This window comes from Eubalaena glacialis, chromosome 10 (assembly GCF_028564815.1).
Source record: "Eubalaena glacialis isolate mEubGla1 chromosome 10, mEubGla1.1.hap2.+ XY, whole genome shotgun sequence".
Taxonomy (NCBI): Eukaryota; Metazoa; Chordata; class Mammalia; order Artiodactyla; family Balaenidae; genus Eubalaena; species Eubalaena glacialis.
This window is the reverse complement of record NC_083725.1, coordinates 94,426,388-94,454,371: the sequence shown is the minus strand read 5'-3', so window position 1 is coordinate 94,454,371 and position 27,984 is coordinate 94,426,388. Positions and strand designations below refer to the sequence as shown.

Here is a 27,984-nt window from a genome sequence, read left to right as displayed (position 1 = left end):
ACTTAATTGGCATGAATTTTAATTTTTAATTGGAAGCAGGTTATTAAAGCTTTTGATAATTTCCAGTGCTTGAAAAATATATTGATTAAAAAATCCTCTTTTTAGCTTTCCACAGTAGATTCAAATGCAGCACGCCAAGTGTCTCTTTAAATGTCAGGTGTTGCTTTTGGAGAGAGATATACATTCACTAGGTATAGAACTTGACAGGACATTCCAGTCTATATCTTCTTGGTAAGTTCTATTAGGTTTCTCTTTAGAGGAACTTTAGGCTCCTTGTCAAAAATTCTTGTGCTGCACCCATCACAAATCCAAATAAGTTCAAGCTTCTTATCAGTGACGAAGTGGTTTTAGTATAAGGTCCTCTTGAAGACTGAACAGTTTGTCTTATGATTAGCTTTTGAACTCATTGTGTTTGGAGTTCTTAGAAGGAATTACCTTTATTATTTAAAATAGCTATTTTGACCTTAAGCTAATATTATTGCTCTCTTATTTAAGTTTTATTGTGTGCCTTTTCCCACAGTAGCATGATTTAGGATAAAGCACATAAGGATTTTCCAAGACTTTTAAAATACCCAGCTCTGGTCTTCTCCTGGCTAGTTAATGCTTCATTGCCAAATCGTATTGTTTTCCTTTTATATTTATTTTCTTCTTTAATGTTCAAGATAATTTTATAAGGAAGATTAAAATAAAACTATTGTACATACCTTAAATGTGCTTCAAAATTCTGGTACATTCATATTTATTTATCAAATTTTGATCAAATTTTCATTTGGTCACAGAAAGTTACAGATTCTAAGTGATTGTGTATAGTTGTACTCATGGTCTTAAAACTCACCTAAAAGACTGCCCACAGTATATCCAAAAGTACTGTTTATTTATCCAGTAGACATTTATTGGGCACTGCTTTTACCAAACTAAAAAACACCATGCCCTCTAACCCCAAAGGTTTTGTGATTTACTGGAGGATGGAAGTGGGAGTGGAGAAGATAAGGATTAATACAAATCAATAAGAGAAAAATAAAAGTATAAACAATACTCTGGGAAACAGAAAGGATGGAACAATTAATTCTGCCTACACAACTTGGGATATTTTGGAAGTGACAATTGATATGAGCCTTGAAGGACAAAAATATATTAACAGGTGGAAAGAAAGGGGGAAGACATGCAAGGGAAATAGAACAGCATGAGTGAGAGAAGTATCAGTTGATAGTTATGAAGTTAATATAGCTACTACTTATGATCTATTTACCCGTAATGCTCAGTACTAGCTATGTCCAGTAAAGTTACTCCTTTTGGCCACATGATCTATTTACCCAACATCCTCAGTCTTAACTCCAAACCCACTGAAACCATTGGATTAATATCAATTTGCCCTATAGTCATGACTTGAGAATAAACAAAATGGATAAAAAGCTATCATCCATATAACTTCACCTTTCCAGCGATGGAAGTGATCCCCGTGGAATGATCACATTGGACTGATCTATGCATATTGATAGATTTAAGGAATGATTAATTTCCAAATCATTTATCTAATAAAAATGTTGAGGACTTGCTTAAAGGAAATATTGAAATTACAGGAAAGCAAAATTCTGTAAATAAGAGCCAATAGGTAGAACACCTGTAATAAAGGCCTCAAACACAGAAGAAATGCTATGTGTAGCTATGCAAACAAAAATTAAAGAAACATAAGATAATGGGAGCCAGCTAACCTTGAATGAGGCTACATTTCTGAGTAGCAGTTTGAAAGAGAAGCTCATGGTTTACACACAAAATAATATCCCAGGGTTCATTCCCTGGAAAAGACATAATTTTTTCATTGAGTGTCTATAATGGGCTTTGCTAGCTCATAGCAACATGTAGGATTATGCTCTTTCCAATGTTGAAAAGTGTCTATTGTCCCTGCTAAATCATTGCCCTTATTTCTTGCACATCTGTACGCAGTAGTCTTCTTTAACAGAATGAAGTTTTGCTTCAGAAACAGAAAAAGGAGAACTCTACATAAAAGAGATAAAACCATTGGTTAAGAACACTTATGAGTTTTTAATATAGAATATTATGAACATCCACTGAAATGCTTAAAAAATAATTCTCACTCATGTTAAAATCTATGGTTGAGGTTGAAAAGTCAACTGACTTCTCTTTTTTAAAAAATCAATTATTCTATTATATTTCAAAACTGTCATCTTAGGCCAAGTCTTCTTTTTTAGGGAGAGTTCTTTAATTTGAACTGATTAATAAGTTTTATTTTTCAAATATATTAAGCTTATTTATACTTCCCTTCTAAGTGCTTAGGCGTATCATTTTCTTATGTTTTCTGTACCTTCCTAGTTAGTGGAAACATTGTTTGTTCTTGGAGTGTGCTTTGTCTTCCTTTTCAAGAAGATCATCAAAGTTACTAGTTTGCAGCTTCCAAAAAGAATGAGCCTTCTAATCCCTAGTTCAGAGGCTAACCTTTATTAGCACTCTTGTGGTTATAATGAGGACCCTGCTTCCAGCAGGGAGATTCTGGAATACTGAACAGATTATTCAACAAGTTCAGAGCAGATTCTGAAGTCCCTTATAAAACCTGCTTGTGAATACTGCTTTCTTTGCTTTGCTGTTTCTGGTTTCCATAGTATTCCTAATTACATAAATCATGTGGAGCATGGGAGCTGTTTTCCATCCTATATCAACTCTGACACTGCTTGTGTTTTGATATAATTTGTATTTTTTTTCCTAAGCTGTACTTTTTCTTAAATTCTTATGGAAGGTACAAACCCTGAAAAAGAGTAGAGTTTTGTGTTAGAAAATCTATGAAATTCTTTTCTGGAATCCTTTGGGCTGGCATAAAGAATTTGAAAGTTACTTTGTGACAAGCATAGATGAATAAAGCTGTAAGACTAGAGAATCTGATAAAATGTTCTTAGGTTTATATTCAAGATTAAATCTTGGATGTAAATCATTCAAGTTTATTACTTACTTCTCAATTTACTTAATTTTTTTTCAATTTAACAGCTGTTGATGTGATGCCTTTCCATGTATAAAAACTGTACTAAGTTCAATGAGTGTACCGATTAAAAGTTTACAAATTAAAATTCAACACATAGTAACACATGAATGTTGTAGCCAGCTAAAACCACTGTTGATTCTTAAACTGGGTTTCTTTTGGAAACATTATAAGCAAAATTGATTTATATTATACATTTTTTAAATATTAAAGAGTTATAATTCTAAAAATAAGTTTACTTCTCTTTTTATTTCTTTAGTACTGTATGTGACCTAATATTTTTTAAATGTTTGAGATATCTGTTGTGATAAAACTCATAGAGAATAGCTATTGCTCCAGGAATGTAAGAATAGTTTCGATACGTGAATTTTAGGAATTAGTTTCTCAGGCTGGTGAGTGAATTTCATGCACACATCTGAAGATGTCTAAATAATCACTGGGTCATGATTTCCTTTTAACTTTATTTACAGTAGTCTTAGAAAATCTTAAACTCTATTTCCAATGTTTTCCTTAGTGATGAATATGTTAGAAAGAATTTAAATTGTGCTTTGGTAGAGAGTTGTAGAACTTAGCGCCATAAAACGCATAACTTTTTTACTAAGAACAAAAATCAGCAGAATACCAGTAGCAAAGGCAATTTGCATAACTCAGCTGCTCAGCAGCTCAGCTGAACCTAATTGTAATTCAATTTCCAGATTGCTACGCTAGGCCTCTCTGCATAAAATATGCAACATATAACATAACCAATGACACGGACGTAGTTTCTTTGCTGGTGATCTATCTAATTTCTTTTCCAGTAGAAGTATGTATTAGAATGAGGTCGCCAAGCCATATAGTTATTTTGTATGTTTATGTTGTGTCACATGTATACACTTAAAGACAAAGTTAAAAAAAAATGACATCCTTTCATTTTTCTGGGTGCCCAAGTGTGCTTAAGATTTTAAAAATTTCTTTATTTCTGGCATTTCAGAGGGAAATTAAATCTTGAAAAGTGTTAGCTAGCTGCCATGTTATTTGACTATTTTACACTAGAAAGACTTTATAATCTAATCGTGTGAAAAAGTGTATAAACATGTCTGTCAAGTCCATATGGATGTTGCAGTACAGGCCCACAGGTAAATATCTTCTGTTTACAAAATGCATACTGGAATAGCATCCCTAAATCTTTGACTAGTTTATACCCCAGAAGCTTAAAAACAAAAAGGTATGGTAAATGCTTGCTTAAGATTCTCCCCCTTATTTTTAAACAGCCTTGCCACCCTGTTTTATGGGTTATTTAAGTGATGGCAGTGAAAAGACTTGAATAGGATGGCTTATAAAGGTGTGGATTATATTTTATGAATAATTCCCAGATGTGATGTTTTAGGTATATAGACCCCTCTACGGGAAGCTATATACAGAAACAACATGGATCATACAATTTTATCAGGACAATGCAAGTAGATTTCAGCAAGGTTGGTTCCAACTCATCTGTGATAAATGAGAAGATAAGGCAATCAGTGCACACCATGACACTCTGTGCAGCTAGTTAGGCACACTTCCGAACTATTCAGGTGTGCTCACAAAGCTTATGAGTCTTGCATGGGGGGTGTCTCAATATAAATACATCCTTCATGGTGGCCACTAGTAATGCAGGAATTGCCTCTTTATGACTTAACCCAGGTCACATATAAATAATAGATGTTAAGAGTTAGCTCTGGTACTGGGGCTGTGTTCCAGGCAGTGTATCTCGTTTGGGTCAAAAGAATTTATTTTCCCTTATTTTCTCGTATAGTTCCTCTGCTTGAAAAATGCCTGCAAAATTCCATCACACCTTTGCGGGGACCAGTTTGGGTCTCCAAGGGAGAAGATTTCAGCCCCTCAGGAGCTAAGATGTACATCCAAGGAGTTCTTTTGGCCTTGTACCAACGATTAAAGTCCGCAAAGAAATATTATAACCAGGTGAGTCATCCCTCTTTAAAAACTGCTTTATTGTATGTTTTAAAATGTACTTGGTTGTATAGAGGCAATGACTGGCATCATGTCATAAAAGAACTGTGACATGTATTTTGTGAGCTCAGTGCCCATTTGGGAGCCAAAATGCTTCTTCTGTAATCTCAAAGCCAACAATAATGGGGCTAATTGTATCTATCTTTTGCTGTGGGATGTTATATGTCTCATCTTTTCTTGCTGCATACTGTGCAAAGCGAAGGCAGCTCCTTATGTGGAAATTCTATAGACAGTTACTTTAAATAAGAAAATGAATAGCTCCTAAAGCATCTGAAGCTTTAAATGTTCACCCTTCTATTTTTTTTTCCAGTATGAAATTAGACTTGCTATTGTAGAAGATGGGCTAAAATATAACCAATCATATTCTGGGAAATGAAATTGTGAATTAACTTCATGTCAAGAGTAACTTATTTCATTTATACTTATTTAACTTGTATGTTTCTGGATCTGAAAGTATAAGAATAGAATTAATGTATTTGAATTTGTTTAAACTAGATTTTGTCCTTTAATTTCTAACTTTCTATTCCATAATTGTGAGACCGAAAGAGACAGAGAAAGAGAGGGAGAGCGAGAGAGAGAGAGAGTCTGTATGTGATGGGGGAGAAGGGGGTATGTATGTGAAAACTTTGATATTTATGTTACTACTTATAGGGACTTTGATTTATCTTAAAGTAGAATTCATATTGTAAAGCAGAATGATTGATGCTGTTTATAAAATAAAAATGAAGTTGCCACAATTTTAGAATCCTCTTTACACTTGATCTTAAGAAGTTAAACATACACTTTACCACATTAAATAAGGGCTAGGTTTTACATTTCTAACTGGGAGTTTCCAGTTTAGAACAGGGCTCATTATCTCAGACCACAGGCTGCTGAAAAATGAATATTTTGAAAACATCATGCTATTATTCTCTGTATGCAGGGGGAGGGGAGGTGGGAATGGGTTCTCAGTGTTCACACAGCACCTCCTGCTGTCTGGTTAGGAAAAGAACAACTTGTATTGACTAGAAGAAATTCTTGAACTAAGGTATCCAGAACTAGCAAGAAACATCACCCCGTGAGAAACTTTCATTCTCAAAAAGTGGTTAGTTTCCAAGTTAATTATGTCAGTGTATCCAGAAATGGGATTATTATCATAGATAAGGCTATTTATAATAATAAATATGAAAAAATAAAAATCCAAACTTATTTTTAATATTCTTTATTAAGCTAATATCATATGTAAAAACTGGTGTAAAACATATTTTTCTGTATTCAGATTAAGTTATTTTAACAGAAATATTTAGCTTTTAGGATACAATGATATTATACTATGCATTATGACCAATTTAATTACAGTCATTTATTTGGTATTAAATGGCTTGATTCTACTAATTTGACAGTTTAAAATTATTTAATGTTAAGAAAACATGAGACGATTCTCCAATGCAAGAAAAGCATTGTTTAAATCAAGTCTAAAAAAATTTGAACAATTTAAATCAAATCTAAAAAAAAAGAAACATAAGTTTCATTTAAAGTGAGGGTGTTAGAGATAATAAATAACTCAGAAAGTAGTTGTGGAATGTTTGTTTTTTCTTCCATTGTTCTAAACATTTAAAAGTTTAAATAGATATAAACAATTGTACTGGACTGAAAAGTTCCTTGTATTGTGAGAAGAAAATGCTTTAAGAATTACTGCTTTGGTTTAAAAATTTTCTTTATGACTCAAAATTGATGAGAAATACATCTTACTAAAAGAAATATTAAATGTAAATGTGAACCAAATTAACATTTTTAGCGTCTCTGAATGTCTGAGCATCTGATTGTCTATATCATCAACATTATGACTTTCAACATTATACCAAATTTAGGAATATTTTAAGAATCTAGGCTCTTTGCCATTTCTAACTAAACCTTTTTATTTTGCTCACTTATAATAACTTAAAGTTTTTCACTCAACAGTTTTAATATGATACTTGGTTAAGTTTTATTTTAAAATACAAAATTGAAGAAAAAAAATAGAAATTTGCCTATTATGCATTTCCATGCAAATTCCTATTTCTTTTAGGTATGCCCAATTATATGTATTCTTGAGCCTCTTTTCTTTTGTATTGTTATATCATGACAATTTAAAATTATCTGCAATGTTCATAAAAGTCACTGAAGTGGTACCATTATCGGGTCATCAGTGGTTAAGTGTTAAGCCTGGCAGTAGCTTTATTTGTGAGTAAGATTTCTTAGCAAATATTCCTCTTAGCATTAATGAACTTTATTTGAACTGCATTTACTTCATTTGACCTTAGGGATAGCCTTTTCTGTTTAGTTTTATATAAGATTGTGTTTGGTAAAATGGAGATGGATGATAATTCCTATTTCCTTAACAAGCCTAAGCTTATAAATTATAGAATTATATGACCTCTTGATATCATTTCCATTTATTCCACTTCTGAGATCATATATAAAGACAACAACATTGTTTTACTAGGATTCTGTCAAAAGACTGTAGACTTTAAATTGATGTTTTGGAATTCCCCAACGAAATTTCTTTTAAATAAATTGTGATAACAGAGCTTTAAAAGAAGAGTCAGAACTACCGGTTTTATGTTTATGAACTTACTCACTTTTCAGTTTTTAACTTTAACTTGTCTGTTACAAGCATGCAACAGAATTAAGCCCACTACATTAATATGGTCTTAAAAATATACTGATTCGTGTATATAAAATGAGATATTATATTTAGGACAGCATAAAGTCACTTCGTCTTACATTTATCACATTTAGTTCCTTAAAAGTGGAAACATTTTAGAAATTGCTCAGAGCTAAGCAGAATCTATTTAATTGGTAATCTTTGAAGTCGTGTAAATGCTTTCCTATGAAATGCAGTTAACACTTTCAGCGACAGGGCCGTTCCATCTCATTAGCATTCTTGTTATGTGGTGGTGCTGATGGTGGGGTGTTGAAGTAGGAATGCCATTGTGTGGAGTTCCAGTGTTTGGGGACAAACACTGCTGTGGAGGGAACGTGTGAAAAGGCCACAGTCCTGTCAGTGAATGAGGAAGGCTGTGCTTTCTGTGTGCTTCAAGCAGGGAAGCTGTCATTCATAGGCCTAACACAGCTAAACAGAGGCCAAAACACAACCCTGCACTACCTTTTAAAATGATATTAGTGATTTTTAAACATGATCTTCTTTATTTATGATCCTCCATAGAGCTTTTAGTCGCTGTCAGTAAACAAAATATATGTCAGTCTGTTCAGCAACACTGTAGAGATCCGTAAAAGTCCATGGAGCTGTGCCAGGAGGCCATATAAATAATGATTTGGAACGGCTGATCTTAAGTACGAACCTGATTTTTGAGAAATAGATATTTCTGGAAATGTCTTCCCCATTTTGATACTCCTTTGAATTTTTTTCCCCCAAGCAACAAAATTCCTGGAGACTTTTCCATGGTGAAGGCATAGCACTCTTCTTTTAAAATTCAGTTTTTAAAAGAACTCATAGACACACAGTTTTGATCCTTTAAAGTGGTTCACAGTGTGGTTTAACAGTTGTTGTCATTTGCGTAGTCATTTCTGAAATTCAGGGAGACACAAAGGAAATGAGTATCTAACTATAATATCTTAACAACCATCATCTTAATTATGAAGAAAATCGTAGTCCCTGTGGTAGTTAAGACATGAAAAAATTTGAAGGAATGTTTAGTACTACTCCTAATTTTCAGCACTTTTGAAAGAAATGATCAACTTTGAAATTAAATTTTAGCTTGTTTGACAGCTTTAAAAAAATAAACAGAAAAATATCCTTAAATATTTTTTAAACTTTTGGGATATTTCTAAACTTTGGCAGTATATTGAAAAAAATGACAATTTCTATTTATGTCTGAAACTGCAGGGAAATGTTTTATTTCTGTAATTTTAATTTGGAAATAGGTACTTGGGCTATTTGTAATAGGTCATTACTTAATGAAGTTTGTTGAAAATTGTAATTTTCTACCTGAGTGATTTTTTGGGGTGTATATGGTCCTTTTTGTTTAGTAATTTAAGCAAGGTACTTTTTTGAATGGTATTATATTCTAATGTTCCATATTTGATCTGTTAGGTTTAAAAATCTCAGACACTAAGTTTCTATTTCAAAGATTAGGTTTCACTTTTTAAACTGGAACTGTACTGCAGCTTTATTGTGTGGGCATAAAATTAGATGAGGAAATGACCATCCAACATCAGCATGTATTGGTTTTGCAGTTTAAAACTGAAATGTATTTTATTATTACATTAGACTAACTTCTACCAAAGCACTTATAGTTTGTTAAAAGAATTCCTAAGTTAATGTTGGTTCACTTTACCCACACTTTTCAATAAGTTTGGTACTTAGATGTAAAAGCAATAATAATAATATAATTCTATTCAGAATAAATTCAGTTCAAGATGTGCTTGAATTACATTTAGTGCTGACAGAATTTGTTTATTGCAAAAAGTATCTTTAAGGAATCTAATATTTTAATTTCCCGTAAAAGAAGTGTTGAGAGTTTGTCTTTTCAGATCTGTGTTGTAGGTCAATCAAAATCATTTATTGGTCCTGACATTATTGAAGGAAAAACTGTTTCTATTTCATTTTCTATATATGCTTTTTTCTTAGTATACCAGCTACTTTTTTTTTTCTAGCTTTATTGAGAGATAATTGACATATAACATTGTGTAAGTTCTAGGTATCCAATGTGATTATTTTATACACTTATGTATTGTGACATGATCACCGCAGTAGGATTAGTTAACACCTCTGTCACCTCACATAATAAACATTTTTTTTTTTTGCAGTGAGAACATTCAAGATCTACTCTCTTAGCAACTTTTCAATATATAATACAGTACTGTTAACTGTGGTCACTTGCTATACATCAGATCCCCATTTATCTATATATTAAAAATTGAGCTCTTTTCTTGATTTAGCCTTCCTGGAGCAATACCCAAAATATTCCAGTTTTGAACTTCTTGATGTCCTTTGAAACCTTGGAACAAACTCTGTAATATATAAACATAATTTACTATTAAAAACGTTTAAAACAATGTTATAGATGTTTCAAGACGAAAACTACTACTGAAGGTTCTGATAGGTAATTTTTTAGAATATTAGGTTGTTTATAGATTTGAGTGATTGTTGATTTTTTCCCCCCTAAAACCAAGCTGCATTCTAGTTACTTGAAGTATTTTAAGAACCTTAAACTTGTGTCTTTTTCTAAGTGTCATGCTTTGAGAAGGCCTAACATCAGTTAAATGAAGTGAAAATTGCATTCTTGTCTTGATAGAGATGAAAATGGATTTCTGGTCATGAAATAGATGTAGTTGTCACTTTTTAAAAAAGGTGTCAGCAGTTTGCTTCAGCGAGTAAGGTGCCAATTCAGTATGGCAGTAAACTTGTGATCTGAGCAATCAATAAAATGCTTCAATAACTTCTGCTTCATTACACTTATAATAAGAGGCTATAGATCCATGGCACATAAAATGTTGATAAAGAGAATATGTGGGGACCGACTGTGACGATTTTCTTGAAAGTACTGTAAGTGCAATATTGCCACCTAGAGTTTGTGCGTAGGTAATTATTGCAGAGAGGGAGAAAAAACTGACAATGGGATAAAAAAGAAATGATATTGAAATACTGTTTATTTTCCATCCTTTATCCATGACACATTTATCTTCATGGAACATTTCATTTGATTCGCCATAAAACTGTTTAGGTCAGGAAAAAATTTTCAAATCTGTAGTTTTTTCTAATTTTCTTAGAATCACACTACCAAATGTTAAATATGTATTTGTGGCTCAAAATTGAACTTTTTTTTTTTTAACCATGAAAACTCTGTATTAAATAACTGACTTTGGAAAAAAATTAGACTTAAAGATTGTCCATTTTTACAAGATAATTCAATTATATAAAAACAACTTTATTGACATCTCAGTTGGATACCTTTCAATTAAAAATATTATCTTTTTTAATATTAAACACTTTCAAAAATTAAGAGCCAACTTAGTGAAAAGTGGAATTTAAAAATAACTATATAAGAAAATAGACTTTCCTGCTTATGTGAGTTTGAACATTTTAATTAACTGTAAGTTCCATTTGTGGATTGTTTAAAATACGTCTTCATCTTTACATAAACACTTTAAAAAATACTAGTTATCTCTTTATTTTTCTTGATTAATTAAAAGATTATTTAATTTTATAATATTTTTTGAATGAGCTAATATGGAAAATACATTTTGAACCTAAGCATTACTGAGGTCCTTCTCCCTCTGAACTGGTGACTGAAAATGCCTATTGCATAATAGAAAAATTTTTTGAATCTGCATTTAAGTGTTTTATGATACTTAATATAAAGCAAACTTAATATAGGTATTGATGACTTAATAAGGAAGGTTAATCTGGAAAGGTTATTATTTTTATTCCCCCATTTATTTTTCAATTTGTATAGGTAACTTTTTTTTTTTTTAATTTTTATTTATTTATTTATTTATGGCTGCATTGGGTCTTCGTTTCTGTGCGAGGGCTTTCTCTTGTTGCGGCAAGTGGAGGCCACTCTTCATCGCGGTGCGCGGGCCTCTCACCATCGTGGCCTCTCCTGTTGTGGAGCACAGGCTCCAGACGCGCAGGCTCAGTAATTGTGGCTCACGGGCCCAGCTGCTCTGCAGCATGTGGGATCTTCCCAGACCAGGGCTCGAACCCGTGTCCCCTGCATTGGCAGGCAGATTCTCAACCACTGCGCCACCAGGGAAGCCCTAGATAACTTTTATAAGTTTATAGACCTTGGCCTTCACATTTCCATAAGAAAAATAATTTGGCATTAATATATTAGTAATGCATTTTTCTAATATTATACTATTTAGGTATTTTCTGTTCTCATACATCTATGTGTGAATGACTTCTATAATTGTAAAAAATGGAAATGATTGTAACATTAATTTATTTTCCTTTTCTGATCAAAGTTTTATCCTCAAACATCCTAATATTATCTTATCTCAACTTACATTTAACTTAAGACAACTCTTTAGATGAAGAGCTCTTATTTTGAGATTTTAATCGTACTGAGTAGAAAATGTTGCATCTTAAAACCTCTAAATAAGTATAGAATTTTTCTGGTAAAGTAAGTGAAAGTAGACTGACAAATTTTCTTTTAAATTACTCAACCACCTACAGGTATTATTGCCTATGACTCTTTTGAAATGAGAATAAATTTTACAGAGTTACAGCAGCAAAGTGAAAGAGTGTGTTTGATAGATTCCCTGAACAGTTTCAACACCCACAGGTATTATTTGTAAGAAAACAATCATGTGGAGTCTTCAGCTGGTTAGAGAGGGCACAGGATTCTATCTTCACCTGACATCCTATCTGTTCCGTCAACATCCTGGGCCCCCTGCCTGCCGCCCCTCCTCTCAAAACAATAATGCTCCCTGAGAGGTTTGTGTGAATGGACAAGAATATGAATTTTTTTTTTTCCCTTGAAGAGCTAAAACAGTATTGAAGGCATATTCTTAGGGGGAGGAAAAACAACTGTCTTGAGGATTGACTAGTATTTTCTATTCTAATTGATCAATGTTGTGAGTAATTGATAGTTAAAGTCTTTGATTATTAAGTCTGACTACTGACTGATGAAAGGGAGACTCTTAAGTGTAAACATTTTGGAAATAGTTGCTTTATTTTATTAAGAGAAATGTGGTTTTCTCTCACCTGTTTTTAATAGCGTAGCTTGAATAAACGTCAATCATAACAACATATTGCTGATTTTCAAATAGTATAATTCATTATTTGTTTATATTTTATGTATGTAACAGCAGATGGAAATGAGTATAACATTAATTTACTACTCTCTTCAGTCAAATTTTCTCATTAACCATGTCAGAAAAACAATTTTACATAATTTCCTAAAAAATAATTAGCATCCTGTTACATTTAAGATTTCAAGTTCCTAAACAGAGCCAATCATGCATGGAAAAAGAATAGGGCAAGAGTCCATTCATCAGCACTCAGTATATGTCACTGGGAAGTAAATGTTGAAAGTATCAGAGAACAGAGTGATAGCATAAATAAAAGGCACTAGAAAGGTCCTAGTCTTCAGGCTTGGCAAGCCACAGGTGAGTTATATCTTCTAAAGCCATACTGCCCAATACACTATCCCCATGTGGTTTCACAATTTAAATTAATTTTAAGTAAATAAAATAAAAAATTAAATACAATTTAAAAATCCTGATTATACTTCTGGCCCTGGATTCCACATTCTATGACTAACAGAAAAACAAAGGATCTTTTATCATGATCTGGTTTTAATTCGGTGGTGTTGGGTAGATAAGGTAACCTAGTCTTCACAAAACAAAATAAATTGTGACACACACACACACACACACACAAAAACACACACACACCCCTAGGGCACAGTGTATTCACCATCCAACCACCAGATGGACACCTTTAGGGGTTGCAGTGTCTCTCAGGATCCCTATCAATAAACTATATAGCGAGGTGTCCTTAAGGACTATCATTCTGGCAGTCACTGAATTAATCTTGTCTTGTTTGGTGCAAAAAGATTCCCTTTCCTCCTCCCCAAAAAATAGAGAGGCAAAGAAGACAGACTCAAATGATAAAGTGTTGAATACTCCTTAGGAGCTCAGTCTATGTGTTAGCCAGTGTTGAAGATACAGGATAACTATCCCAGACCTTGCCCTTAGGAAGCTTACATTCTTGTTCTGGAGATAAAACATACCCACATGAAACTATTAGGAAATATGCTTATAAGTATATAATTAAGTGCTAAAAAATATGGTATAGATTCTATGTTATATGTGAACTTAAATAAAAGAAAGGTAAAAAGTAGAATAAAAGCATTTTAAGGCTGAAATGAACTTTGGAGGCCATCTAGTACAGTCCTCTCATCTTATAGATAATAATAAGAGTAACAGCATTAATAATACTTACCTCATTGTGTTGTTGTGAGAATTAAATAGTTAATGTATATAAAACTCTTAACATAGTACCTAGGACATAGTAAGTGGCCAGTATGTGTTAGCTATCCTCATGCATCATCATCTTTATTATTAATTTTTTCTGCTTTACTGAGGTATAACTGACAAATAAAATTATAAGATATTTAAAGCCTACATTGTGTTGATTTGACATATATATATTGTGAAAGAATTCTCACCATCTAGTTAACATGTACATCACCTTTATATATATATATATATATATGTGTGTATATATATATATATGTATATTTATATGTATGTGAGAACATTTAAGTTCAACTCTTTGAGCAAATTTCAATTACATAATACAGTGTCATCAGCTATAGTCACCACGTTTTACATTAGATCCTCAGACCTTATTCATCTTATAGCTGAAAGTTTGTACTCTTACCAGCCTCTCCCTATTTTCCCTACCCCCAGCCCCTGGCACCCACTTTTCCATTCTTTGTTTCTATGAGTTTGACTTTTTAGGTTCAGCATATAAGTGATACCTTTATTATTAATGTTGTAGATAAGGCAATTTAGGTAGAGTTGTAATGGGACTAGAGCCCCACCATTGCTGTTAGAGTAGGTAAAGTATGCTTCAATAACTGAGATATGGGAAGGTTTTAAAAAGAGACTCATACAGGCAATGACATGAAGTTGGGAGTAAGATATTATTTTCAAACAGGTTATACTTGGTACAAAAAAGGTTATTGGTGGCCTTTGAAAGATGATGAAAGCTTAGAGTGAATAGGGTTAAAGAAAGAACTGATGTTGAAGAAATAGGGCAGTGGGTATAGATAAGACTTCTCAGATGTTGAGGTTGGTCCATACTTTTTGAGGCTCACAGTATATTAAATAATTTTAAAATGTCAAAACAAGATTTTAAAACCATTGGATATATTTTATATGACTACACTTAAAATTAACTCTATCAACAACTCCTCCCTCATAAGACATAATTGTTCTATTTTTTGTATTACAAGATTCATAAAAATATTAATTCATAATCCATATAGGTAGCTTGGTCTGGTGATGGGACAAAAGTTTTATAACAGCTGTCTCTTTGGTTGACTCTGTCACTGTATCTCTTTGACTGTATGTATAACTTTATTAGGAGGTAAGGAAAAAGGCTAAATTTGTGGCCTGTTTTGAGTATAAGACTGAGGACAAAAGCCTTCCTCAGCCTCAGGATTGAAGCATCTGAGATCTTGGAATGGTTGAGGACTGTAGATGGGGAATGAAAGTCACTTAGTTTGTAAACCATACGCTAGAGTTTACTTTAGGAAGGAGATACATGTTTCAAGAAAGCAAATTCACACACACTCTAGACAAGGTATGGAAAAAAGTATTTAAAAATTTTTGTCTAAATCTGATTTGACCTTTCACACAAGGTACCACTCATGGTAGTCGGGGAAAGGTAAAAACTAAATTTGGTTGAGGCCAGATAATTTAACTAATTCTTTTAGATAACACCCAGCCTTTTGGCTAAAGGGGCTCAGATACTCATATTTCTGCCCTTCTGTGTTCCTTCCCAGAAGGGTTTATTGGGGGAGGGGGAGTTAAGTCACAACTGGTAGTGTTTCTCTGCAGGTACACGTAGACCAAAAAGAGGTAGTTTTAAGTAATGACTGACTAGATGCTCAACTTTCATATGTACTTTGTACTAAAATTTTCCTCCCTGAGAATGTGCCTGCAGCAGAGGTGCATGCCACTTCTCCTTTCCCATTTTCCATCATCCTTAGGCAAAGCACACCTCTCCCTTATCCTGAATCTACTCTGGTGCTTCATCCCGGAGTGTAAAAACCTCCAGGATATCAAACAGAGGGACATTTTGATATGTTGGTGCCATAAACTTCTTGTAGGGCTCTGAACCATTCCTTGTTATAAAAGTGTTTCTGTTAAAGTAGAAATGGGATAGAAATATATGAAGTTGATGAGAAAAAGGAACAGGTAACCTTCTGATTGTTAAAGAAGAGCTTTCCCATATAGTTTTATTATTATTTTTAATATCTTTATTGGAGTATAATTTCTTCACAATGTTGTGCTAGTTTCCGCTGCACAGCAAAGTGAATCAGCCATATGCATTCATATATCCCCATATCCCCTCCCTCTTGCGTCTCCATCCCACCTTCCCTATCCCACCCCTCTAGGTGGTCACAAATCACCGAGCTGATCTCCCTGTGCTATGCAGCTGCTTCCCACTAGCTATCTGTTTTACATTTGGTAGTGTGTATATGTCCATGCCACTCTCTCACTTCGTCCCAGCTTACTCTTCCCCCTCCCCGTGTCCTCAAGTCCATTCTCTACGTCTGCGTCTTTATTCCTGTCCTGCCCCTAGGTTCATCAGAACCATTTTCTTTTTTTAGATTCCATATATATGTGTTAGCATACGGTATTTGTTTTTCTTTTTCTGCCTTACTTCACTCTGTATGACAGACTCTAGGTCCATCCACCTCACTACAAATAACTCAATTTCGTTTCTTTCCATGGCTGAATAATATTCCATTGTATATATGTACCACACCTTCTTTATCCATTCATCTGTTGATGGACACTTAGGTTGCTTCCATGACCTGGCTATTGTAAATAGTGCTGCAATGAACATTGGGGTGCATGTGTCTTTTTGAATTATGGTTTTCTCAGGGTATATGCCCAGTAGTGGGATTGCTGGGTCATATGGTAGTTCTATTTTTAGTTTTTTAAGGAATCTCCATACTGTTCTCCATAGTGGCTGTATCAATTTACATTCCCACCAACAGTGCAAGAGCACTTTCCTCCACACCTTCTCCAGCATTTATTGTTTGTAGATTTTTTGATGATGGCCATTCTGACCAGTGTGAGGTGACACCTCACTGTAGTTTTGATTTGGATTTCTCTAATGATTAGTGATGTTGAGCATCCTTTCATGTGTTTGTTGGCAATCTGTATATCTTCTTTGGAGAAATGTCTATTTAGGTCTTCTGCCCATTTTTGGATTGGGTTGTTTGGTTTTTTGATATTGAGCTGCATGAGTTACTTGTATATTTTGGAGATTAATCCTTTGTCAGTTGCTTCGTTTGCAAATATTTTATCCCATTCTGAGGGTTGTCCTTTCATCTTGTTTATGGTTTCCTTTGCTGTGCAAAAGCTTTTAAGTTTCATTAGGTCCCATTTGTTTATTTTTGTTTTTAGTTCCATTTGTCTAGGAAGTGGGTCAGAAAGGATCTTTTGTGATTTATGTCATAGAATGTTCTGCCTATATTTTCCTCTAAGAGTTTTATAGTGTCTGGCCTTACATTTAGGTCTTTAATCTATTTTGAGTTTATTTTTGTGTATGGTATTAGGAAGTGTTCTAATTTCATTCTTTTACATGTAGCTATCCAGTTTTCCCAGCACCACTTATTGAGAGGCTTTCTTTTCTCCATTGTATATTCTTGCCTCCTTTATCAAAGATAAGGTGACCATATGTGCATGCGTTTATCTCTGGGCTTTCTATCATGTTCCATTGATCTTTATTTCTGTTTTTGTGCCAGTACCATATTGTCTTGATTACTGTAGCTTTGTAGTATAGTCTGAAGTCAGGAAGCCTGATTCCTTCAGCTCTGTTTTTCTTTCTCAAGATTGCTTTGGCTATTTGGGGTCTTTTGTGTTTCCATACAAATTGTGAAATTTGTTCTAGTTCTGTGAAAAATGCCATTGGTAATTTGATAGGGATTGCACTGAGTCTGTAGATTGCTTTGGGTAGTATAGTCATTTTCACAATGTTGATACTTCCAATCCAAGGACATGGTATATCTCTCCATCTGTTTGTATCATCTTTAATTTCTTTCGTCAGTGTCTTACAGTTTTCTGCATACAGGTTTTTTGTCTCCTTAGGTAGGTTTATTCCTAGGTATTTTATTCTTTTTGTTGCAATGGTAAATGGGAGTGTTTCCTTAATTTCTCTTTCAGAGTTTTCATCATAAATGTATAGGAATGCAAGAGATTTCTCTACATTAATTTTGTATCCTACTACTCTACCAAATTCATTGATTAGCTCTAGTAGTTTTCTGGTGGCATCTTTAGGATTCTCTATGTATAGTATCATGTCATCTGCAAACAGTGACACTTTTACTTCTTTTCCGATTTGGATTCCTTTTATTTCTTTTTTGTCCCTGATTGCTGTGGCTACAACTTCCAAAAGTATGTTGAATAATAATGGTCAGAGTGGGCAATCTTCTCTTGTTCCTGATCTTAGAGGAAATGGTTTCAGTTTTTCACCGTTGAGAACGATGTTTGCTGTGGGTTTGTCATATATGGCCTTTATTATGTTGAGGTAGGTTCCCTCTATGCCTGCTTTCTGGAGAGTTTTTATCATAAATGGATGTTGAATTTTTTGTCGAAAGCTTTTTCTGCATCTATTGAGATTATCATATGGTTTTTATCCTTCAATTTGTCAATATGGTGTATCACATTGATTGATTTGTGTATATTGAAGAATCCTTGCATTACTGGGATAAACCCCACTTGATCATGGTGTATGATCCTTTTAATGTGCTGTTGGATTCTGTTTGCTAGTATTTTGTTGAGAATTTTTGCATCTATGTTCATCAGTGATACTGGCCTGTAGTTTTCTTTTTTTGTGACATCTTTGTCTTGTTTTGGTATCAGGGTGATGGTGGCTTGTAGAATGAGTTTGGGAGTGTTCCTCTCTCTGCTATATTTTGGAAGAGTTTGAGAAGGATAGGTATTAGCTCTTTTGTAAATGTTTGATAGAATTTGCCTGTGAATCCATCTGGTTCTGGGCTTTTGTTTGTTGGAAGAATTCTAATCACAGTTTCAATTTCAGTGCTTGTGATTGGTCTGTTTATATTTTCTATTTCTTCCTGGTTCAGTCTCAGAAGGTTGTGCTCTTCTAAGAATTTGTCCATTTCTTCCAGGTTGTCCATTTTATTGGCATATAGTTGCTTGTAGTAATCTCTCATGATCCTTTGTATTTCTGCAGAGTCAGTTGTTACTTCTCCTTTTTCATTTCTAATTCTATTGATTTGACTCTTCTCCCTTTTTGTCTTGATGAGTCTGGCTAATGGTTTATCAATTTTGTTTATCTTCTCAAAGAACCAGCTTTTAGTTTTATTGATCTTTGCTATTGTTTCCTTCCTTTCTTTTTCATTTATTTCTGATCTGATCTTTATGATTTCTTTCCTCTGCTAACTTTGGGGGTTTTTTGTTCTTCTTTCTCTAATGGCTTTAGTGTATGGTTATGTTGTTTATTTAAGATGTTTCTTGTTTCTTGAGGTAGGATTATATTGCTATAAACTTCCCTCCTAGAACTGCTTTTGCTGCAACCCGTAGGTTTTGGGTCATTGTGTTTTCATTGTCATTTGTTTCTAGGTATTTTCTGATTTCCTCTTTGATTTCTTCAGTGATTTCTTGGTTATTTAGTAGCGTATTGTTTAGCCTCTATGTGTTTGTATTTTTTACAGTTTTTTTCCTGTAACTGATACTAGTCTCATATCATTGTGGTCAGAAAAGATACTTGATACAATTTCAATTTCCTTAAATTTACCAAGGCTTGATTTGTGACCCAAGATGTGGTCTATCCTGGAGAATGTTCCATGAGCACTTGAGAAGAAAGTGTATTCTGTTGTTTTTGGATGGAATGTCCTATAAATATCAATTAAATCCATCTTGTTTAATGTGTCATTTAAAGGTTGTGTTTCCTTATTTATTTTCATTCTGGATGATCTGTCCATTGATGAAAGTGGGGTGTTAAAGTCCCACTATTATTGTGTTACTGTCAATTTCCCCTTTTATGCTTATGTATTGAGGTGCTCCTATGTTGGGTGCATAAATATTTACAATTGTTATATCTTCTTCTTGGATTGATCCCTTGATCATTATGTAGTGTCCTTCTTTGTCTCTTGTAATAGTCTTTATTTTAAGGTCTATTTTGTCTGATATGAGAATTGCTACTCCAGCTTTCCTTTGATTTCCATTCTCATGGAATATCTTTTTCCATCCCCTCACTTTCAGTCTGTATGTGTCCCCGGTTCTGAAGTGGGTCTCTTGTAGACAGCATATACACAGGTCTTGTTTTTGTATCCATTCAGCCAGTCAGTTTCTTTTGGTTGGAGCATTTAATCCATTTACATTTAAGGTAATTATCAATATGCTATATTCCTATTACCATTTTCTTAATTGTTTTGGGTTTGTTTTTGTAGGTCCTTTTCTTCTCTTTTGTTTCCCACTTAGAGAAGTTCCTTTAGCGTTTGTTGTAAAGCTGGTTTGGTGGAGCTGAATTCTCTTAACCTTTGCTTGTCTGTAAAGGTTTTAATTTCTCCATTGAATCTGAATGAGATCCTTGCTGGGTAGAGTAATCTTGGTTGTAGGTCTTTCCCTTTCATCACTTTCAATATGTCCTGCCACTCCCTTCTGGCTTGCGGAGTTTCTGCTGAAGGATCATCTGTTAACCTTATGGGGATTCCCTTGATGTTATTTGTTGCTTTTCCCATGCTGCTTTTAATATTTTTTCTTTGTATTTAATTTTTGACAGTTTGATTAATATGTGTCTTGGCATGTTTCTCTTTGGGTTTATCCTGTATGGGACTCTCTGCACTTCCTGGACTTGATTGACTATTTCCTTTCCCATGTTAGGGAAGTTTTCGACTATAATCTCTTCAAATATTTTCTCAGACCCTTTCTTTTTCTTTTCTTCTTCTGGGACCCCTATAATTCGAATGTTGGTGTGTTTAATTTTGTCCCAGAGGTCTCTGAGACTGTCAATTCTTTTCATTCTTTTTCTTTATTATGCTCCCTGGCAGTTATTTCCACCATTTTATCTTCCAGCTCAGTTATCCGTTCTTCTGCCTCAGTTATTCTGCTATTGATTCCTTCTAGTGTATTTTTAATTTGTTATTGTGTTGTTCATCACTGTTTGTTTGCCCTTTCATTCTTCTAGATCCTTAATAAATGTTTCTCATATTTTCTCCATTCTGTTTCTGAGATTTTAGATCATCTTTACTATCATTACTCTGAATTCTTTTTCAGGTAGGTTGCCTGTTTCATCTTCATTTATTTGGTCTTGTAGGTTTTTACCTTGCTCCTTTGTCTGTAACATATTTTTTTGTCATTTCATTTTTTTTTTTTGATAGGTGGGGCTGTATTCCTGTCTTACTGGTTGCTTGGCCTGAGGTGTCCAGCATTGGAGTCTGCAGGCAGTTGGATAGAGCCAGGTCTTGGTGCTGAGATTAGGACCTCCGGGAGGCCTCACTCCAATTAATGTTCCCTGGGGTCTGAGGTTCTCTGTTAGTCCAGCGGTTTGGACTTGGAGCTCTCACCACAGGAGCTCAGGCCCAACCTCTGGTCTGGGAACCAAGACCCTGCAAGCTGTGTGGTGTGGCAAAAAAGGAAAAAAGAAAAAAAGGAGCAGTGCAATATCAAAGAATAAAAAACAAAATAAAATTAGAAAGATAAAAAATATATTAGGAAAAATAAAAATATAATTGAAACAACCGGTCACTGAAGGTTCCTCCCGTCCCCTTAGGTGTCCATGGTCCCCCACTGGTGCCTGGTAGGTGCCCTAGTTATGCGGAGACATGAATTCTGTGTCCTCCTAGTCCACCATCTTGACTCTGTCCTCCTTATCGTTTTAAAAATAGAAGATGTTTGACATAAAATTGTTCTGGTATTTAATTTCATTGGATAAATTTAAAAGAAAAATTTAACAGTTTTAATTAGTAGTACCAATATTTATAACATGCCAGAAAACACATCTTTCACCACTGTTTGTAAGCTAATAATAAAAAATTTTAATGTTTACTTAAAATGTTGGTGTGCAGCTTTCTAAGTGAGGGGAATATAGTTTTCTAAGTTCTTTTAGATAGTATGTGAGTAAAATATTTTAGAGTCCTCATGGTGCCAGGGAGGGAAAATGGTCATTTGAGCCACGTGATGCCAACTGCTGAGGTGTCACTGGTCTTGTCTGTTGCTGAGGTTTGCAGTGGATATAAGTCCTGAACTACTACTGGCTGCTCTCTGCTTGGTCAGGAGTGCTCCCTGGAAGCTTTAGCTTTAGCTTGGCTCTCACTGAGTTTCTACCACATTCTCCATCTTGACCATGGCCTACGTAGGTCACCCTGCAGCCTCTGCAGTGCAGTCACTGGGGACATTTGACCCTTAATATTTGTGGCCCATTTGGCTTACCATTTTGCTACCTTTTGGTTGCCTAGAGGCCATGTGAGAATATGTAGGTCTTATCCATACCCCAACTGAAAACAACTCAAGAAAGCTAGATTATAGCCTTCTTTCTGCTTCCTACACACTATTCCATTGCATTTACTCTGTGACTCCATCTCCCTTAGTTCTGCCCAAGGCTGGTGAAGGGGGCAGCCTCAATACAGACCCTTCCCAGAATACCAAACGAGAATCCAGATTGACATCTTTTGTCCTTAGCTTCTCCTCAATTTATCTAACACACCTGCCCCTCTTTCTGCTAAAGCTGGGAGATAGCAGACCATAGTAAAAAAAAAAAAGTCATTTTACATTACAATTCAGTATTATATACATACCCCTCCACATATGAATATAAAACAAGAGTTTTTCAAAATAAGATTTAACCTTACAACTTTTGAGGTACTGTCAAAATACTGGCTTGGACTCACTAAGTTGAATTCACAGCCCACTGACATATAGTATCAGGGCTACATTTCATCCTACATACTTCAACATGGCTTTTAATTTTTAATTTTTTTAATTGAAGTATTGTTGAGTTACAATATTGTGTTCATTTCATATGTACAGCAAAGTGATTCAGTTATATATACATATAATGTTCAGATTATTTTCCATTATAGGTTATTACAAAACATTGAATATAGTTCCCTGCATTATATAGTAAATCCTTGTTGCTTATCTATTTTATGTAGAGCAGTTTGTATCTGTTAATCCCATACTTCTAATTTATCCCTCCTCCCCCCCCCTTTCCCCTTTGGTAACCATGAGTTTGTTTTCTGTGTCTGTAGGACTATTTCTGTTTTTAACATGGCTTTTTAAATTTAAAAATTTACCCCGTATGCTATTATTGAATTTTTCAAACATAGAGAAATGCTGAAAGAATTTTACAGTGAACACCCATACACCTACCACCTAGAATCTAGTATTAACATTCTACTATACTACTTGATTTGTCAAGTGGCTATCCATCTATTCATCTCTTTATCCATCCATTCAACCACTTTTTGATGTATTTCAAAGTAAGTTTCAGACATCACATATTCTTTCCCCTCCCTCCTTCCTTTCTTTCTTTTTCTCTTTCTCCCTTTCTTCCTTTCTTTACAAGCTGGCATACGTTGTAATTGTTTTGTATCTGGTATGTACTAGGTTGTTAAATATTTTGAATATCACTAGGGACCAGAGGTAGAATAGAAGCACAAATCTATGAGCAGAACTAAAGTCACAGGCCTGCTGAGGTTCTCGTCTGAAGTAATATGTGGTACCTACTAAAGAATTACAGGAACTTAAAAGGCTCTATGTGAGATGGGGTCTGGGAGCTGGTTCACTGTGTGAATGCAAAGACAGGGCTCCCCAGTCCTCTCAACCTCAACCTTGTTCTAGCTCAGGAAAGGAGGCTGAACAAATTTGCAGACCTACTGATAGGACCAATGGACTTATAGAGACCCCTTGATCTACTGAGTGAAGGGCAGCACAAAGTTTGATTCCTCAGAACTGAGCCAGCCACTTACTGCTTCTTTGACCAGATATTTACTATTCATAATAGCATCAGAGAGTAGGAGCCCCAAACAACCTTGTAAGACTTGGTTCTAAACTGGAATCAGTGAGTCAGGTAAAGATGATGGAAGCATTCCTGAATAGGGAGGGAGGAATACTCAAGAAGGAGACTCAAGATGGGTTAAACTTCAGAAAGAAGAAAAGGGAGCTCAGAAGGAAGCAAACAAAGTCAAGAAACAGTGGTGACTATATAAATTGATAGAATAGAAGTTTATCAATATTATTGATATTTTCTAAGAAATAACTTTTGATTTAACTGATTTTTCTATTTTTTTGGACTGCTTTTTACTTTATTGATTTTTTTCTTTATTAATTTCTTTCTTCTGCTTTTGTAGGGCTAAATTAAGTCTTCTCTTTCTAGTTTTTTACAGTGAAAGCTTAGATCGTTATTTTTAGACCGTTCTACTTTTCTAATACAAATATTGTAATGCTATAAATTCCCCTCAAAGCATTGCTTTAGCTGTGTATGTCAAATTTCAATATGCTGTATTTTCATTTTTATTCAGTTCAAAAGATTTTAAAATTTCCTTGTGATTTCCTTATCCATTATTTAGAAGTATGTTTTAAAATGTCCAATTATTGGGGGATTTCTATGTAATTTTCTTTTATGATTTCTAGCTTATTTCCATTGTGGTCAGAGAACATACTCTGTATAATTTTAATTCTTTGAAAAATTTTGAGATTTGTTTTATGGCTTAGAATATGATCTAAACAAATGTGCCACGTGTGTTCTACTTTGTTGGTTGTGAGTGTTCTATAAATGTCAATTTGCTCAAATTGCTTGATGGTGTTGTTCACATCTTCTATTATCTTTGCTGTAATTGTGGATTTGTTTATTTCTCCTTTCAGTTCTATCAGTGTTTTCTACATATACTTTGAAACTGTGTTAGTGAAGCCATATACATTTAGGATTGTTATATTTTCTTCATGAATTAACTTTTAAAAATCATTATGCAATATTCCTCTTTATTTCTGTTAATATTTTTTGTTCTGAAGTCTACTTTGTTTTATATTAATATAGTTGCTCCAATTTTCTTTTCACTAATGTTATTAGGAGATATTGTTTTCCATCCTCTTACTTTTAATGTATCTGTGTCTTTATATTTAAAGAGTTTCTTGTAGAAAGAATATATTTGGGTCTTGCTTTTCCTTCCAATCTTACGATTTCTTACTTTTGAGTGTTTAGACCATTTATATTTAATATAATTATTGATATGATTGGGTTTAATCTTGTCATTTGTGTTCTATTTGTCTCACTTGTTCTTTCTTCCTTTTATCTTCTTTACCTCTTTCGAATTAGGTACTCTTTTAATGATTTCATTTTGTCTCTACCATGGGTTTATTAGCTGCATATCTTTGTTTAATTTTGTGTGTATGAGTGTAGCTGCTCCAGGATTTACAACATATATATTTAACTTTTCATAGTCTTTGAATATTATTTATTATTTTATTATAAGATAAGAAATTTATACCATGCAGTTCCATTTATCTCTCCTGTTCTTTGTGCTACTATTGTTATATATCTTGCTACATATGTTAAACTCAGAAAATCTTGTTATTATTTTTTATTTAAACACTTATCTTTTAAAGAGACTTTAAAGTGAGAAAAAAAGTCTTTTGTTCATTTACTCATATACTTATGGGTTTTGACACTCTTTATCCCTTAATAAATCCAAATCTCCACTTCAATTGTTTTTCTTTTGCCCAAAGAACTTCCTTAAACATTTCTTTTGCTAAAACTTTTTTTTTTTTCTGAGAAAGTGTTTGTTTCCTCTTTGTTGTTGAAAGATATTTTCACTGGGTGTGGAATTCTAGGTAGGTTTTTTTTTTTTTTTAATTTTAGCTTTATAGTGCTGTTCCATTGTATGTATTCTGGCTATACACGTTCTGATGCTACATTGGATATCATTCTTATCTGAGTTTCCCTTTTGTAATGAGATTATTTTTCTGCTGCTTTTACAATTTTATATCTCTCATTTTTTTTTTTTTGCAATTTGATCATGATGTGTCTTTTGTGTTTTTGTTGGGGAGAGGGAGGATTTATCTGCTTGAGATTTGTTGAGCTACTTGGATCTGTTGAGTTCTATTATTTATTGAATTTTTGGCCTTTATTTTTTAGAATATTTTTTCTGTTCCTATCTCTCTCCCCTTTTTCTAGACTCTAGTTACTCATATGTTAGCCTGATGTATTTTTTTCCCCAGTCCTTTTTCTTTGTTTTTTTCATTTTGAATTTTTTCTGTGGTAACCATTAGAGTGATCTAGGGAACAAATCACTTCCAATTCCATGAGAAACCATTACAGAAGAAAGCTGCAACTACAACAGTTTGCCTGGAATTAAGGCATTTAGTTTCAGAATTTCAAATATGAGAGGAAATAATATTCTAAATATAAACACTGTCTTTCCATCTATATTCTTCTGTGTGGTTTCTTAAGTCTTCTATTATCAAGACTCTCTTACCAGTTCAAATTTATTTCTTCTCATTCCCTAATACTAGAACTCTTCTTAAGTCAAGTCATTCTTACCACTGTCCAATAATCAGACCATACTCCTTCCTAGCTTTGTTTCCATTCCATTCTCTTATATGGAATGGAAATGTCTTTCTTATTTCACCTTATTTCAAAACAATGAAATATTTGAGACAAAAGATTAATATGAACATTTGTGTAACCCAAATCCTTTCTTCATATTTTATTCTTAGGAAATAAAACATAAATATAGAATTTCTGGCCTTTCTCACCTTCTGAGATGGCCCACGCTCTGTCTGTGGAGTGTGTTTCTCTCTAAATAAATCCACTTCTTACCTAAAAAAAAAAAATAAAAAGGGCTTCCCTGGTGGTTAAGAATCTGCCTGCCAACGCAGGGGACATGGGTTCGAGCCCTGGTCCAGGAAGATCCCACATGCCGTGGAGCAACTAAGCCCGTGCACCACAACCGCTGAGCCCACACATCTAGAGCCCGTGCTCCGCAACAAGAGAAGCCACCGTGATGAGAAGTGTGTGCACTGCAACAAAGAGTAGCCCCCACTCGCTGCAGCTAGAGAAAGCCTGTGTGCAGCAATGAAGACCCAACGCAGCCAAAAATAAAATAAACAAATAAATTTATATAAAAAAAAAGAATTCCCCCTCCCTTTGCCTCCTTTCCAGATGTAATCATTATCCTGAATTTCTAGGGATATTTTATATGACTACATACATGTATACTCTCTATATATGTACGTGTAATCATATAAGTTTTATATTTTCATACTTTATATAAATCGTATATTATGTATATTACTCTGTATCTGCAACATTATGAGTTGTATTCATGTTGATTTATAAAGCTGTTATGCATTGATTTTTAACTGTTATGCAGTATTTCATTGTGTGAATATATACAATCTACATATCTGATTACTTGTTGGCATGGTTTGTTTCCAAATTTGCTGTTACAAAGAATGCTCCTACAAACATTTGTGTATATTATTCCTTATGCACACGTTTGAAGATTTCTCCAGGGTATATATATATAAAAGCAAAATTGTGAAAAGAGTATGCACATTTTTGTGGGTTATTGTTTTTTTTTATATTACAGTGCAATTATGTCACTTTATACTTACATCAGCAGTTTATAACATTTCTATTTCTCTTTATCTTTCCCACACAAGCATACCTTCTGTGGTTTATTTACCTAATAATAGTTAATAATACTTTTAAGCAATGCTAAGGAAGTCTGTTATGGTTATGTCATATTGTATGCGATGATTAATTTTATGTGTCAAGTTGACTGGGCTAAGGGATGTCCAGATAGCTGGTAAAACGTTATTTCTGGTTGTGTCTGTGAGGGTGTTTCCCTAAGAGCTTAGCTTTGAATAGGTAGACTGAGTAAAGAAGATTGCCCTCACTAATGTTAGTGGGCATCATCCAATCCACTGAGGACCTGAAGAGAACAAAAAGGCAGAGAAAGGTGAATTTGCTCTCTTGCTTGTGCTGGGACACCCATTTTCTCCTGCCCTGGAACATTGGTGCTCCTGGGTCTCAGGCCTTAGGACTCAGATTGGGACTTATAGCATTGACAGCCCTGGTTCTCAGGCCTTCGGGTTTGGGGAACTACACCACCGCTTTCCTGGGCCTCCATCTTACTTACTGCAGATTGTGGGACTTTTTAGCCTTCACAATTGCATGAATCAATCTCTCCTAATAAACCTCTTTCTATAAATCTATATGTATCCTATTGGTTCTGTGTCTCTGGAGAACCCTGATTAATACACTGTACTTTATAACCATTCTCCTACTGTAATACAATTAC

At 34.1% G+C, this 27,984-nt stretch overlaps 1 protein-coding gene across 3 annotated transcripts in view; it reads left to right on the top strand.

Annotated features, from left to right (window-relative positions):
• DCDC1 (doublecortin domain containing 1) overlaps positions 1–27,984 on the top strand; it is a 424,949-nt gene that overhangs the window by 102,490 nt on the left and 294,475 nt on the right. For all 3 annotated transcript variants that reach the window (XM_061201531.1, XM_061201532.1, XM_061201533.1), the window contains exon 8: positions 4,764–4,930. In XM_061201531.1, the coding sequence (XP_061057514.1) occupies positions 4,764–4,930 (167 nt within the window). The remainder of the gene's footprint in view (positions 1–4,763; positions 4,931–27,984) is intronic.